General features: G+C 38.9%; 1 protein-coding gene across 2 annotated transcripts in view; it reads left to right on the top strand.

The window, feature by feature from the left end:
• Nucleotides 1-12406, top strand: part of glcci1b (glucocorticoid induced 1b) — a 28116-nt gene extending 15710 nt beyond the window's left edge. The window contains exons 4-9 of one of the 2 annotated variants that reach the window (XM_085365893.1): nucleotides 634-723; nucleotides 3499-3621; nucleotides 5337-5471; nucleotides 8531-8720; nucleotides 9857-9977; nucleotides 10263-12406. In XM_085365893.1, coding sequence (XP_085222019.1) covers nucleotides 634-723; nucleotides 3499-3621; nucleotides 5337-5471; nucleotides 8531-8720; nucleotides 9857-9977; nucleotides 10263-10611 — 1008 coding nt within the window. In that variant the 3' untranslated portion in view covers nucleotides 10612-12406. Of the gene's footprint in view, nucleotides 1-633; nucleotides 724-3495; nucleotides 3622-5336; nucleotides 5472-8530; nucleotides 8721-9856; nucleotides 9978-10262 lie in introns of both variants that reach the window. The other variant, XM_085365892.1, reaches the window with a different exon arrangement.
• Nucleotides 12407-14719: the final 2313 nt, after the last annotated feature.

Raw genomic sequence — 14719 nt, 5'->3', positions numbered from 1 at the left:
AGGTCGTTATATCAAGAATTTATTTGATGCATACAAATACAACAATATTCAGTACTTAAACAGTTATAGTACATTGTTTGAAACCCTGAAGGTGTTAATTTAAGATCAAGGCCTTGCCTTGCTAGCCAGCCCACTCTTTAGCCTCTGCTCAATCCATTTGGCTTTAAACCTGCATCTTCCTATTCTCCTATTCAGGGTCTTGCGAGGTCTGGAGCCTATGCCAGATGTTCCATGACCTGGAATTGGATAAATGGGGAAAAAAAAAAGAATCTTTTTATATATGTTAAGGTCAACAATCTTGTAGTTAAAGCCAGTGCCTGGAAATGCTTACACATCAAACCTGTGTCGAAGGTGTTTCAAATTAGATAATTGAGATTATTGAGAAGAAGCACATTTTTGTCTTAAATAAAACTTTCTCGTATGGATGGATACCCTCTGCACATACCCATGCTCTTTTGCAGTACAGCTGCACACAACATTGGACTTTCCGTGCCTGTGTAATATAAGACATGCTATCAGGAGGTCACGGTACATTTGAAATGCATATCACTAGCAAATGTATTTATGTTTTGGGGAAATGATGAGTTATGTAACGTTTGAGTTTGTGTCAGCATGTATATATCTGTGTTTCAGACTCCGGGTCTCTGGATCGATGATGGAGCAGATCAGGGAAGTCCTCACCAGCGGTCAGCCTCCTGGGGTAGCGCAGACCATCTCAAAGAGGTAGTTTTGCCTGTCGTGTTTTTCTTTCTTACTGTCAGGTTCTCAAGTGTTTGTTATGAGCATCCACTATTTTATCTGTTCAGATCGTTCAGATTGTGTTTGCAAGGGACAACCAATCAGAAGAGTTTTCTTAAAAGGAGGGTGTAGGAAACTTTAAATTGTTTGTTTCGGATAGTGGATCATCCCAGGGGCTGCACCAAGACCTAGTATAAGATAAATGACCACTAGCTTAAAATGTGAGTCACGCAAAGCTACACTAGAGTCCAAAAATAAGAATATAAAGCTGGAAATGAGCGTAATGGGTCCATTTTAACCTTAATTCATACCACAGAAAATGTCCTATCCACCCAGGCTAGCTGAATACATTAACTCAGCAAGAGGAAAGAATGTTTTTGTCGTTTTTGAGGCTCATATCATTTTCAAGTGTTTTATTTGTCAGGGTCTGTGGTCAGACTAAATATTATCCTCCTTAAGGTTGGTTTCCACTCCTTTCTGTCTGCCAGGCATGGTGGCCAACCAAGCGACCACACGGCATTATAAGGTCTCCAGCTCTTCAGACCACAGTCTAAATTTATCCTCTTTCTCCCCCTGTTCCTCACTCAGCTGTGTCCTTTGCATCTCATTATGGCCTCTTGTTTTTGAGAGATGGTGCAGGAGCTCCTCTCAAGGGTGAAACACCCATATAGTTTCATTTTGGGTATGTACAACTTAAGTCGGGGTAACTGAGGCACTGAAGATGTTATATTGAGCAGAACATATTTTCTGTTGAGCATAACAGAAAATATGAGCATAATGGACACTCATAGTTTCTGTTTCCAGTCCAAAAGTAGTTCCAAAATATTAATGGCACACAGATGTGTTGACCGAAGAAGTTGTCCACAGTTTGAAAGGATGAGGTTGGTGTCATTCCAACTTTCATAAAGCTCAGACATGTGTTTTGTAATTCCACACCACACTACTACTGTGCTTCATTGGTCAGTACTGAGATGTCCTATTAAATAACAGGCTTTACTTTTTTCTTCATAGCATGTGATCTAACAAGAACAAGACTGTGGTTTATTTCAGAAGTCTGAATGTTCACACTTCTAATTTGACAGTTATTTACTGTCAACAACTGGTATTCGTGTTGCACTGTTAACAGGTATAAAAGAAAAGGGATAAAGAAACTTTCATAAGTGCCACAAGAGTTTGATAAAAAATCTTTTCTCTGCTATGAGCTTACAGCATTTCTATCTGATGGCAAATTCTGTAATCTGATCCATCTTTGCAGATTTTGTTGTTTCTTCAGAGTGAAGCCAGAGCCACAAGATAAGTTTAGTGCTTGTCTTTTTGCAAACAATCCCTTTGCCTTGGCCTGTACAGTCAATGGGATAGCACAGCCAGGAAAACCCTCTTTCACATCCACTGAGATTACATCAGGATCGTCTGGACTTGTCATTATCATGTGCTACAGTCACTAAGTGAATGTAGTGAACTGCTTTCCAGTGCTCTACCCTCTGCGATTACATATGTGGGAGGACATCTATGAGAAGAGCAAGTTTCTTTGTTGACTGTGTTGCCAGGATGACAAGATCAGCACTGAAGACCACACCTTTGTCTGCATAGCGCAACTGCATCTCACAATGGGTATCCTGTTTTTAGGTTGATGCTGGACCAGATGTAGAAACACCCATTGACTAAATTTGTCTCATTATCAGACTTGCAAGCCTGGTGTTATGCAGTATACTGATCTGCAACCGTACAACTCATGAAGACTGACTTGGCTGGCAGGAATAACGTCAGACTAAATCCACTGAAGTTAGAAAATAGTAAAATTAAGCACGCTTTAATAGACAAGAGTAAACAATGTCTGTGCAGATATTGTCTGTCTGTTAAAGAGCAGTTTTAAAACCACCGTTCAAATATTTTCTGTATATTGAAGAGACATTTAAACTGTTAATCACATTCTTTGACAACTAAATGGTATTGTTAAAGTGTTGTGGTGTAACGTTGCGCACACACAATGCCAGATCAGTTTGCTGAGTGTGGCTAATGTTAGCAGTGGTAGTATCAGCAGTTCAGGCTGTATAGCATCTGAGTTTTTTGGAGCCCAGCCCAAAAGTTAGGACCATGAATGGTTCCCTTTGGGATTGAAGATCAAGGTGTTTTTTGTTTTTGTTTTTTGTTTTTGTTTGTTTTTTAAATAGTTTTTGAGATTGTCACAGACAAATCAAAAGTAAGCAAGGTAATCTTCACAAACTGTACCACTTTTATGATCTTGAAGTGTAAACACAATCATGTAAGTGTAAACACCAAAATTAAAACTCTAATATTAGCAAAAAAAGAACTATACCACAGTCCCGTGACTTTAGTGTCTACACCCTTTGTTTTGAATTCGTCTTACTGAGAAATGTATAAAGCCTGTGTTAGAAGAAACCTTTGAGTAGTCACCTAATCACTGATATCTCTACTTGTTATGGCCGTACACTGCACATATTTCAGTGAATATAACTCCTCCCAAACATCTTGAAATCAGTTGGAGTCAAAGATGGTTTTCCTGTATTTTGGCAAAGATTGTGTTCTCACAGTTGCGGAATAACTTAAATTAATCACAGTATTATCTCTCTGCTGACAGTGAAGTACATCAGAGGAAATGTGCTTTTCACCTCCTGACCTCATTCAGTTCACTCATGGGAATGGTTAACTCATATGTTCGCATGCCTTCACGGCTCCCATTGTGAGCTGTCGTTCACTGAAGTGCTTGTGCTTCTTTTTTTTTTCTTTTTTTTCCAGCAGATTGCTAAACTGAGGCTACAGCTGCAGCGTGGCAAACAGGTCAACCGGCAGAGCAAAGACAGGGAGCAGAGCTCGCTGCAGCTCCCACAGCAGGCGCTGCATGGCACTGCATGCCAGCCACAGGTGAGCTACGCTTGTCAGTACTCGTGCTTTGACTATGTGGGTTGTTGTTTTCAGGTGAAAACATTAACTAACCCCACACATGTGATGCAGGGTTTTAGGCTGACAGCAGCAATATGATAAGGCAGCTTAGCAGCTGAGGGAAAAAAAACACAAATAAGGCAGACCAACCTGAATTTCAACTGTCAAAGATAGGAAAAAGAGCAAGGTTGTTTTCTACATTAGTCGGTTAACAGGATTAAATGATTAACTTGGTTGTATGTCAACTTAAAGTAATGTATAAAATGACCATTATGAAGTTACAATTTTGGGTCCAGGCGAGCTGTTTTAGGGAGTAGGTATTGATTAAAATGATTTGAGAAAGATTTAGACTTTGTCTCTCGCACTTTTTTTCCACTTGACTCGCACGCGAGCCTTGTGCTTTGTGCTGGGAAGAGGGGGGAGGGGCGGTAGTTGCACCCACAGTAGCACAGGAACAGAGCAGGAGGGAGAGAAAGAGAGCCAGGGACAACAACATCACATTAGAAAGGTATCGTAATCATCCACAACTATTTTCAGTTGCAGATGATAAAGTATTCAGAAAGTTTATTCATGCAGGCCCATATGACAGAGAATGTGCATGTTCTGTTTGTTTTCATATTTTAATTTATATTTAATTGTGTTGTGGTTTGCAGCGTTTTGTGTTGTTTCATTTTAAATTTGTAAAAGGAAAAAGCTGAAAATTTAAATAGTTAAAAGTTGAACTGTGACTAGTTTGTTTTTGTATTATGATTTATTTATTACATTTTATGTTGAGTGAATAAATAAAAGTATATTTACGGTGGCCCCAAGAGACAAAGCACGTACAAACTCCAAAGCACATACAAAAGACAACAGAAGTGCTCCAGGATGCTAGACGCAGTGTTGAGTTTTTGTTACCTAGTCGGTACACAAGCCAGCAAGTACCAACGACTGGATTTGGTGTGGTAATAACACACACCAAATTAACATAAAAAAATTAACTTTTTTTTAAATTATTTGAATATATATGGGTACTTGTGTATAAATACACAAACAATACGCATATGCTTTCAATTGTGTAATTTAAGTGATCTAGGTAGCTCTGTTTTGGAAGTTCAGTTAATGCTAGAAACGTGTTTTGGAGTTTGTACGTGCTTTGTCTCTAGGAGCCACCGTATATATTTATATATAAACATTTATAAATAAAACCACTTTTTTTTTTCTTTTTACATTAGTAATTCCTTTTGTGCATAATTTTATATTGTTGTTAATAATAAATTAATTAAAGCAACAAAACAACCTGAAGAGCCGAAAGAGCCGGCTCTTTTTAGTGGGCCGAGCCGAAAGAGCCGGAAATCCCATCACTACTAGTTAATGAATCTCCTCTGTGACCAGTTGTATCAAAAGTAAAAGGGAGACAGCAGAGGAGAACTGTGTCTGGGCATGTCCCTTTCTCCACTGGCTGCAGTTCATTCATTAACAGATGCTCAGCACTGCAACTGCTGTAGGAACATTTCCATAAACCATGATATGCTTAAATGTAAACTACAAACTGAATGTCTACACCCACAATTCCAAGACAAATTCAGTTTGATATGTGACAAGTGAAGTGTTTTAGTATACAAAGCTTTTTTTTTTCTTCTTCTTCTTCTTTTTTTTGACATGTACATAATGTTCATTTTTTCTCCTTTTTTGTCTTTTTTTTTTTCTCATTTCAGTATAAGGCAACTTCAACTTCGACCACGATGCCTGTGATAAAATCCCTCATATGCAGAGTGCCGAGCAGTGTGGAGGGCATCAACCATGAGCTAGAAAATGTGTTTATCAGAGAGGACTTGGAGCAGGGGATACAGGTAGGGTGTGTGCCCATACCTGTGATGGGTCAAGCTATGTTTCAACATGTTTTGGAGCGCTTGTTGAACTGCATACCTGCAGATGCTGTGAAATCTTATCATTCACCAGCTGGATAAAATGTCAGATTAATGCCATACAGACTTTAAAATGAAGCATTCCAGTGGGCTAAAAAGTGGGCTGGGCTGTTTATAAGGTGCTTCTTTGCACATATTTAAATTGTAAACTTTGTGACTTACAAAGTCTAATCTCCTGCCTTTCCATCATCCCACGCATAGGCTCTAACCTAACCATACTGGAACGCAGCTGCTGACTGTAGTCCTTGTTTTGCTCTACAGCAGTGGTCCCCAACCCCCGGGCCACGGACCAGTACCGGGCTGCAAGAGTTGAGGCTCGGGTGTGAAATTTATGGTTTTCAGGGTTTTTATCGTTAACTTGGTTTCCCTGGGTCTTTTCCTGTGTTGTATTTGTGTCTTATTTTGAAAGAAATATTTACGCGTTACCATAGCGCCCAGAGAGCAATAAGGGGCAGAGAGGAGGATGTTACTCTCGATGTTGTTGGTGCATTTCAGGAGGACGCTGCTAATAAAGTTACACAATTACACTGAATTTGTGTTTATTATTATTATTATTATTATTATTATTATTATTATTACAACAATAATAATAATAATAATAATAATAATAATAATAATAATAATAATAATAATAATAATAATAATAATAATAATAATAATAATATTATTATTATTATTATTTACAAAATACCACAGTTTTATTTTGTTGTATTTATCTGCGACACAGCTGGTCCGTGAAAATATTGTCAGACATTAAACTGGTCCGTGGCGCAAAAAAGGTTGGGGACCGCTGCTCTACAGCCTCCAAGTAGTGGCACATGAATTAGCCAAAGAGCAGAACAAGGAGTACTGCTTACAGCTGCAGAACAGGAAGGTAAAGCTGGAGTCCATCCAACCTTTCTAGAAAGTCAGTTTATTGATATTGATAGTCATCATATCACAGCAGCCTGGTCTACCTGCCGATGGGGAGACACAAGACAGGAAGGGTTGGGTCTAGTGGTTCAATTGCAAATGAACTTTCAAAATGATGGCATTGTTTACCAGTGAGACGATTGCACTCGTGTACTGCGGTGGCCTTTATTATATCTAAAGCGAAGTCTATGTGGGTAACCCTGGAAATACACTTGGTGTGGCTGCTTTGGGTTCCAGCTCTGATGTGGGTGCTGGCACTTATTGCACCCTCACAGGACAATGCTTGCAGTTTCATCAGACGCACCATAGTATTTTAGAAATGTCCCAGAAGTGTTCCTTTGCTCCACAGAGATAATATAGCGCTAGATTTAGTTTTTATGGAAGCTGCATCAAGCTACACACAGACGATTTCGAGGGGACAGGAATCTAGTTAATTTTCACAATAAAAGGCCCCATGCCAACTACTCGCTCTGCTTCTGATACACATTCGGTGAGATTTGTAGTCGTGTAAAGAAGTCAGCTAAACTGTATTAGAGATTTGACATCAGCTGTCACCTCGAAGTTTACTTCTGTGGCGTCATTTTACATGAAAATAATAAAAAGCACAGCATAGTTTTTATTAAAACAGCTCAATTATTAAAAAATTAAATTCAGATTCCATAACTCAATCTGACAGCAGGTGTGTATGTTGTCTAGTGCCCTATATTTCAGAGACATTAAGGATACAAAAGTGATTAACAGATTCACATGACTCTTAATACACATGCAATATTTTTATGTACAGCATTTAATTGAGCTCATTTTTATCTGTTTTAGAGAGTTCTCAGATTGTTTGGGGGTTGTCTCTCTGTCTCCAGTTTAAGACTCAAGTAAATTAATCACCATGAACATGCCAAGTAAATACTGTTGTGGTATGAAGAACTTATCTTTATCATCACAGAAACGGCTTACAACTGAAACCTGTTTGTTTGTCCTACAGTAATGAAGATGTCTTTTAATCAGTGAGTGCAGGTGACTTTACCAGCATGTACAGTAATTGTGAGATGTTGATCATGAGATGTTTTAACAGCTCATGATCAAACATAAGCTGTGCTGAGACTCTACGTCACACCAGCCCTGTCAACTGCAACTCCTACACACTTGCATCACACTTTTACAAGGGTCATTGTGAGTCAGTGTTGTTCATGTAGTTTATATTCAGTGTTACTGTTTAACATAAAATAACCTTTGTGTTTACATTATAATGAATTAATTTGCATAGAGTACATTTTTTTATGCATCATGCAAACCCTGCTCGATTACATATAACAAGCAGTCACTGTGTAAACGCAATATTTAGATACGATTTTAACATGTTTTAAAAGTCATAATTGCAAAGATGAGCTCTAGAATTTAATCTTAAACCAAATGCAAAGGCAGACTTCATGTATGCACAACTATTGTATACCTGTGATTTAAACAACTTTTAGGCTATGCTTAAAATTCATTACACGTGCACAGGCTTGTAAAGTCACTTCAGCACCATGCAGCCAGACACACACATTCTCACTCACTCTGAAATAAATCGCTCATAGGAAAGGAGGCCTTAAATCTCGTCTGGTGCAGGCTAGTAAACTTTGGCAGGTCTGTAAAGCTCTACTCTTAGAAGGTCTCACACACACACCACAGATTTACAGCCTGCTGAGCACAGAGCTTTTTTTTTTTTTTTCCTGGTCTCCCTTTTGAATCAGCTGTGCCAAAGCAGAACGCTCTGCACATCACACTGTTCATCTGCTGTCAAGTACTACCATCTGCTGTGGTGTTTGCTTCTCCAATTGCCCTTTAAACACCCAGACAAATACACCAGAGGCCTTTTTAAGTTTTAGATTCAGGGCATTTTAGCTGGTACTTTTCACCTAGAATTATTTCATTCGGGGAGTTAGCAGGTGGGTGCTTTGGGTGGCTTCAGCAGTTTCCATATGGTTTTGAGGGTGTTGGGGAAAAGATTGAGGTTATGAGTTTGTCTTCATATTAGGATTCATGTGTGTAACCGCTTGGCTTCTCACCACCTCTTATGCATTCTGACCTCGCAGACAATGGATGTGGTAGATGGCCGCCGTGCCCCCTTCCCTCCACATCGTTACAGCAGCAGCGGGGACACACGTGACACAGACACACAGGCTCCTTCGAGTGGTGAATCCAGCCCATCGCCCCGTCCCTGCAGCTCTGATCACCTGCACTCACCTGATGGGAGCCCCTGTTATGCAGAGGAAATTGACAAAGGTGTGTCTTCACTAGTGAACAGGTGTAGCATGTTTGCAATATTCAAAGCTTATATAAACCTTTTGTGGTTTGAGGCAAATGTGTGAAATCTGATGAATATGCTGAGTAAAGGATATCTAGACTCTATGCCACCCTCATGGAGTCTGTTTCTGATAGTTCGGTCAACGTTATGCACATGACTAGCCTGATCCAGGTCATTTTGCTGGGCTTATACAAAGGAGCAGGGCTGGGTTGAAGGCCATGTTATGGCACCTTTTGCCTAGACTGCTGGGATAGGCTCCAGCGCTCGGCAGGCCTAAATTTGATAAGTCGAAGAAGGTGTGTGCGCGCGCGCGCGTGTGTGTGTGTGTGTGTGTGTGTGTGTGTCTTGTACATAATATTGCACAAGAGTGACGATACCAATGTTGGTGTTTAATCTGCTGAGAGACTGTACTGAGAGCAGAGAGTTAATTGCTTAGTCTGCCTGCAGCAGGAAGGACCTGCAGTATCTCACCTTTAGAGACTGTGGGTGAACCAGCCTGTCAGCAAAACAAGCCTCCAGTGATGTCACTTTCATGCATGTGATGCGAAGTGTTTTTCTTTTCTTTTTTAAATCAGAGATGGGAAACAGGCGCAGTTCACTTAACCAGGTCTGAAGTCTGGTTCAAGTTTCTTGATACTGCTAAGGAGGAGCCCTTACTAAACATTTACACACCTCTAAAATGAGTTCTTAATGACGGCAACAAAATTTAAAAATCAGAGTTTTGTTGTATGTTGTGTGTGTGTGGTTTTTTTTTTTTTTTTTTTTTTTTTTGGATAGGCAGGAAAACAACATTGGAAAAAGAAAGATGTGCTTTATCAGTCTTGTTTGTTTCTAATCTGCCCCTCTAGAGTCTGTTTCCAAAGAATTCCATGATAAGCTTACTAAGTTTATCCTCTTTCGTTGTCCACAAAAATCACAAATAAAGAAACTATGATTCCACAAACGCTTTGTGCTGAGGACGCACTACTGCGCTTTTTCCGGCAGCTCCTCAAAATTTGCAGCCAACATGTATAATGTACATTTCATGCATTTGTCTCATGATCATTTTCCAAAAAGAAAAAGCACAAAACGGGTTTCATTTTTTTTAATTTATTTTTTTTTATTGTATTTTCAGACAATTTGTGCAGTTCTCCTCTCCCCAAGTTTGCCACGTCGCCCAAACCTAACAACAGCTACATGTTCAAACGGGAACCTCCAGAAGGCTGCGAGAAGGTCAAAGTCTTTGATGAGCTGGTGTGAGTATTTATTGGTCTTCCTCTTGGGTTTGTTTTTAGACATACCCTCATAGCCTTATATCTGGCAGTTACTGCTACACAATTAAACTGTACTTGTTTGAAATTCAGTTACATTATTTTTATGCTTTCTTGAATTAAAACAAGAAAGACAAGCCTATCTGCATTGTGGGTGGTAGGGATGAGAGCAACATGGCTGTCTAGGATCAGTAACTAGCAGTTAATCAGATACAGTTTTATAAAAAGATATCAAGCCAAGTAACTGAGTACCACTTCTGTTCTCTTCAGGTCTGGCAAGTCAAAGGGCTTCCCTCTGTTCTCGTGCCCTGACAAAAACAAGGTGAACTTCATTCCCAGGGGCTCGGCCTTCTGCCCAGTTAAACTTTTCTGCTCCTCCCTTTTCTCCCCGGTCTCTCCTTCTTGCACGTCCATCAACCCTGGTTTTCATGGCAACAGCAGCTCTGGATCACAGGTCACCCCGAGTATGCCCACGGTACCACTAGCTACCTTTTCGTCCTCCACAGACAGAAGCACTGACTCGAGTGGTGGTGTAAACTCAGACAACAGCACAGTCAGTCAGAGCCCCGACGCGGATGTGGGGAAAGACAGCTCAGCACAAGTACTCCTTACCAGCTAGTCCTCAGGTATCCTCGACCAAACCAACTACAGCTAAAATATTGCAACTAGTCAGGTATGGTCTAACAGAGTAAAAGGAAAAAAAATTGCACTCCGATAATCCTAATGTTAGCCAGCAGGGAGTGCTCAAGGTCTAGAAATACTTAGGAGGATAATGGTACCAGCGTCCTGCTGCACAAGAATCTCTACTTGATTCTAGTGTTAGTCCCACTGTCAGTTAAGTCTGATGGTTCGGGCATTATTGCTGACCTTGGGCAGAGCCTCTCTCTTCACCCATCACTAACGTAGCCTAGCCTCCTCTGTACTATAACACTTCCCGTAACAGAAATAGCGTTGCTTTTTATTTTCTACAATAGTAGAAACAACTGCTGGAATGACTGTGTTACTTAGTGTCAGCAGTTTAAAATTAAAAAAAGGAAAAAAAAAATCCAAAAGTCTCACAAAACACAGCGATGTCAAGAAAAACATATTGTATTAACATTATCTAACAAGCTTATTAGCTGTTCAGTGTTCAGCAAGCTAACATTTCAAAGTGCATTTATGTTTCATATTTTTAAGATACCCGGATGTCAGAATACTTTCCCCTTTTCCCTCCTGTTACTTATTTGAATGTATTCGTAGCACACAGTCTTAAATGAAACCAGCAGTCACTTAAGTGCAGGCTTCACCTGAGAGGCTCACCAGACGAGACTGAAACCTGCATTCCTAGTTTGATCACTAATAAACTTGGTAAGCTAAAATGCAAACATCAGCTGTTTAATCAGCAATTAACTGACCAATCAAAAAGCACACGGCTCCTCCGTTTCCTCGTTTTATTGCCCCACACTACCAAGAACAATAACTCAGGTCATGTGGAATGTACTCTCTCGGATTATGTTGCCTTTGCCCAGTGTTTGACTTTGTTTTTCAGAAAGACATTCCAGTCTTTTGCAGAAATGTTTCATTATTATTTTTTTAGTTTCTGGAGAGAGGGAGGCTAATACAGACTGAATCAACTGATTGATGTCACACCTTGTGACTGATGCTTTGCGCGTTAACCTGTTCAGGTTAGAATTTCAGGTGCTATGACACATTCCAGAGACCGCTGTTGAATTGATCAACTGTGAGAACTCATGCAAAAGGAACGAGTGACATAAGCTAGACCCTGCGGAAGTAAGATGCTGACAATTATGGCATTTGTTTCAGCCCTTTTGATAAATATGTACCAAAGGATATTACGATGAGAGGCCTTTCATGTGTTTTGGGACACAAAGTAATAACTTAACAAACTGGGATAAATGGTAAACTGATGGTTAACTAAGCTTTAGTAAGTAGTTTACTGTTAACAAACAAGGACATGATAACAAATGTTTGTAGTCATTAGTAATAAAGCAGTTTGTCATTAGTTTGGCCACATTTGTGACAAAGATGGTGAGATAGAGCTCCATCTAAGCCACAATTTTATTTTATTTTTTTCTTTCTTGGACCTAAACAAGTAGTTTTTTGGTGCTTAAAGCTGCCCCCAAAAATTAAAGAAGAAAAGAAGTTGTGAGAAAAGAAGCACCAAGGTCCACTACCTCTCCATACATGCTTTAAAGTAAAGCACAATTTATATTTATGAACATTACCTGTACTCTAAAGTTGTACCTGGCTTTCAAAATCAAGTCTCATTTCATTGTTTGCTAACAGTAAATATCTGTTGCCTGAAGGTTAACTGTTAGTTTACCCGTTCTTAACAATTGCTATCATACAGTGTTACTGGAGCACAAAGAAGCAGGATGTTTATTTGCATTTCATTTGTGTTAATAAAGAGCTCAGCAACTACATAAACGTAAGTGCTAATCATTAAAATGGAAACAAAATGATAATCACTATTTTTATTTTAGACCAATTTGTAAAGTTAAAGCAATCAGAAAAGAGTGCAATTTCGATTTTTGCTTGAAGTAAAGCTACACTAAGGACGAAAAAAAAAAAGTGTAACACAGTTTATCTCAATATACAGATGCAGCCAGATGTGGCCTGATGTTACTTTGCAAAGTTTGTATTATCATAACATAATTCTAAAAAACAAAAAAAAACATGACTTTGGCTTTGGTCCGTTTTGCCACTCACGCACAGAAACACAAATAAGAACATGTGCAGCACATTCAGCAACAAATGCAGTTGAAGTGCTTTGCTCTGCTTGCAGCTCCAAGACTTTTAATCATACTAATTCTGATTATATTCACAAGCACACTGTGCCGTTCAGAAATGATTGCCGTGTTAGGCAACGATGATTCAGTTCTCCCGTGTATTACACGTTTTTATGTAGATCTTGTGTGTTTTTCAATAAAGGAAAAAAGAAAGCCCCAAAAAGTCTTTTTGGATTGATATACATTATGTTTATCTATGACCTGGGGGAAAAAACCTTATAATTAGTATTCATAAGCATGATTTTATATGCAAATAGGAGTTAAGGTAAGGCAATTGCTGTATTTGGTTATGAGTGAATAATAAATATGGCATGAATATGAAACAAAGCAACAAAAAAATGTCACTGGGTTATAACTCTGTGTTAACGTGTGATTTGATTAAGGCATTTACTCAGATATGTAGTCAGTTTATGCAGCATTGTCACTAAAGTCAGAATAAGACTGTATTTACACGATTCTTAAAGTTTCCTCTTTTTTGGCTCTAGAATAATGCACTCACGCAGCGTATAATGCCCGTAAAAACCAGTAACCACTAAGTAAATACAGGAACGTGGAAAAATGTCACATCACTATAAACATGTAGTTCACTGAATCACGTTTACTGCTTAACATAAAAGAAGGCATGCAACATGCAGTAATAAATGACTGATGTGTTTTAAATCAACACACTTCTGGATTATACTTAAAAGGAGATCACATATACTGTATTTTGCAAACACATCATCAGTCCTTACAAAAAAAGTCAAGCTTGTGTCTGATCAAAGAAACGACTTGGATTACATGGATGAAATTCCACCTTCAGATGTGGTGAGAAAGGAGTTTAGTTTAAATTCTTGCACTGCTGAATAGATCAATGCCAGGCAATTATGCTTCAGTTTGTTTAAATAATTCTGTTTAACTGCATTAAAATTCCTCCAGTCAACATGTTCCACTGCTCTGTAAACAAACTGTTATCTTTGTCATATTTGCCTTCTTTCATATTGTGCATCTCACGCAGTAGTTTGACATCTTCAGTAATGAGAACTGGAAATGAAGCATGAATGCTATGAGAGAGATTTCCAAGGCAGCTACTGTCAAAGGCGTTTTGTTCCAAACTCGTACTGAGGTATCCCTGCTAAAATAATTTAATGTTTACATTTTTCTTTCATGACAAAGCTGGTAATAGTTCATGGGGCTCTGACAGAAGCATAATACTGCCACCATGAAATAAATCTGCTCATTTCTGGTTACAGCCTGATTTAAAGGGACTTGTGCTCATCGCCACTTCCATATTTTTAACTTTGGACTAGCTTAGCACTCAGAGTATTACTTATGTATAATGGTCCTTGGTGCAGTCCTTCAGGTCAGCTACTGTCTGGACACAAGCCATTCAACTCTAGCTTTAAGCCAGATTTTTCCTGATTGGTGGCCATTTGCAAAGAGAAGGGTTTAACAGTTGGTGATTCAGCGCTCACAGCCAGTGCTGTGTGCCTGAGAGCCATATTAGGGATATCTCAACCTTTCTATACACTTATGTAGGCTTTTTGCAGGGATAACATAGATCTACACACATTCTGAGCTCATTATTTTAACTGGCAATTATTTAACAAAATAAAACCACAATATTGTTGTAGTTATTAAAAACATTTTTATGTTATGGCCTTGTAGTTTGGCCTCGTATCAACTTTTTCTCTAAAAATATTTTAGATTTTCAATTTTAAAAGAAACCTCATCTTCCTGAAGTTATAATCATACATATTCTATTTTAGTTGTTCAGTTATGACACTGGGCATTATGCAAGAACATTTGTGGTGTTCTTCTAAATCAGTCTCTAGTCGTATTTCCTTCTAAGATTAAGTTGAAAACACCTCTTGCGTGGCTCCAAAATGGGCTGTCTGTCATGCTCATTGTGCGGATGCCTTTTATTTTCCATGGAAAAACCCCAAAAGGTTGTTAGGC

The sequence above is a fragment of the Diplotaxodon limnothrissa genome, linkage group LG11 (genome assembly GCF_057381915.1).
Source record: "Diplotaxodon limnothrissa isolate DT_005_m linkage group LG11, D_limnothrissa_male_GT1.1, whole genome shotgun sequence".
Classification (NCBI taxonomy): domain Eukaryota; kingdom Metazoa; phylum Chordata; class Actinopteri; order Cichliformes; family Cichlidae; genus Diplotaxodon; species Diplotaxodon limnothrissa.
Note: the sequence above shows the minus strand (reverse complement) of the source record. Positions and strands in the feature narration are given on the sequence as shown.